Raw genomic sequence first — 1,564 nt, forward strand, 5'->3', positions numbered from 1 at the left:
TTATATGCAGTTTTAAGATTCTCTCTGTTAGTAAGGTCCCCGTCCCTTCTTTGCTGCTTAAGCTTCAAATTCCCTCCAAGAACTGCAAAATGCTTTCGGGGAATTTGTCTCTCATGCCCACCTATGCATTCAGATCTAGAAGATCAAATAAAGGTTGTGACTTAAGATTGAAGCAAGAAAATGATACAAACTAGGAGAGAGAGATGGTAATAGTTGGCTCCAGTTAAAAACTTCTCTTTTGCAATCTCGTTATAAGTAACTAAACAGCCACTCTACATATGCTATGGTCAAATCATTCTACCAAAAAGAAACCAGCTTGGTTGCCCATCTTTTGCATGGAATGTACATTCTATCAATCTTATTTTCTTCATTCATTGGTTTCAAATTTGATGGGAGATATGTGATGTTGTTGCAAAACCGCATCTTTCCTGCAATTTGGTTGAAAACGCATATTTGCATAGATGAACAGAATTATCATCATTGCTTGGTCAATCTTCTATCCTGCTTGATAATGAGTGCAGACAAAAGCGAAGGAACTCCAAATTCTAGTGACAATCTCACATAAAGGCATGCAAAGTGATTACAATCCCTCATTGTTATCACCAATAGAAATCAACAATAAGGAAAAACTGAAGCCATTTGTAACAGTAAGAAAACAATGCTCTAAGTTAGTGAGAGATTTAAACCAGGATTACAAAGTACAAACCTTCCAAGTTCTTCCTCTTTCTCAATCCTCGAACTATGGTTTTGTCGCAATTTTCTGCTCCGCCAGCACTGCTTGGGCCAACACAATCTCCTTCTAATGTACCACTATGCTTGAACTGTTCAAGAACAACTTTCTCAACAACAGAATTCAAGTCTGCTGCCCCTCCTTTCTTTGCCTCAGCTTGCTCATCAATGGACCCACCACCGCTCTCTCTCGGTCCCAACAAAGACGAAAAGGGTTTTGATTTCCCCTGCCCATAATGACACCAAGTCAATCCTAAATTACAAACTAAAAAACTAGAGGATACTTAACAAGTAAATCATCCAGATGGTCCAGTCAAATGTTGAAATTCTATTTATATAAAAAAATAAAAACTCTACCGTTGACCTTGAGCTTTTTTTTTTCTTCTTTTTTTCTGCGTGCTCTGAAAAAATAATGATCATTAGTGCCATTCCGTCCCTAATCTCCTTCATCTAGAGGAGAAATTCCTAGATTCACTAATGGCGCGGTAAAGACTTAGACACGATTCTACTCAAAGAATCAGCTCAATTTCACTGCCACAAGCCGACATCGTTAACCAAGCAAAAACCTCAAAACGGGGCTCTAGAGTATCGAACCTTAAACCCATCCCGAGAGAGGAGAAAAAGAAAAAATCCAAACCATCGCACCACTCCATTAGTGATCCACCGCGAGCTTATTGAAAAAACGATGATTTGGCTTAAGTCAAGGTGCCAGAAAATTGCTTGACATTTCCATAAACAAACAATATTGAAAACTGATTCAGCATTTTTCCCCCTTTTTCTTAGTTAACATTTGTTATCGTTTAAAGCCAAGATAGCCTAAACGCTGAAGTCTGAA

At 38.3% G+C, this 1,564-nt stretch overlaps 1 protein-coding gene across 1 annotated transcript; it reads right to left on the minus strand.

Annotated features, from left to right (window-relative positions):
* Positions 1-8: 8 nt before the first annotated feature.
* Positions 9-1,332, minus strand: LOC112095192 (the record flags this gene model as incomplete). Its single annotated transcript, XM_024176875.1, has 3 exons — positions 1,087-1,332; positions 707-956; positions 9-121 (listed from the first exon to the last, which is right to left on the minus strand). Coding segments are annotated over exons 1-3 (456 nt in total), but the record flags the coding sequence as incomplete, so codon positions are not given.
* Between the last annotated feature and the right edge of the window lie 232 nt (positions 1,333-1,564).

Source organism: Morus notabilis, unplaced genomic scaffold, assembly GCF_000414095.1.
Source record: "Morus notabilis unplaced genomic scaffold, ASM41409v2 C11423710, whole genome shotgun sequence".
Classification (NCBI taxonomy): domain Eukaryota; kingdom Viridiplantae; phylum Streptophyta; class Magnoliopsida; order Rosales; family Moraceae; genus Morus; species Morus notabilis.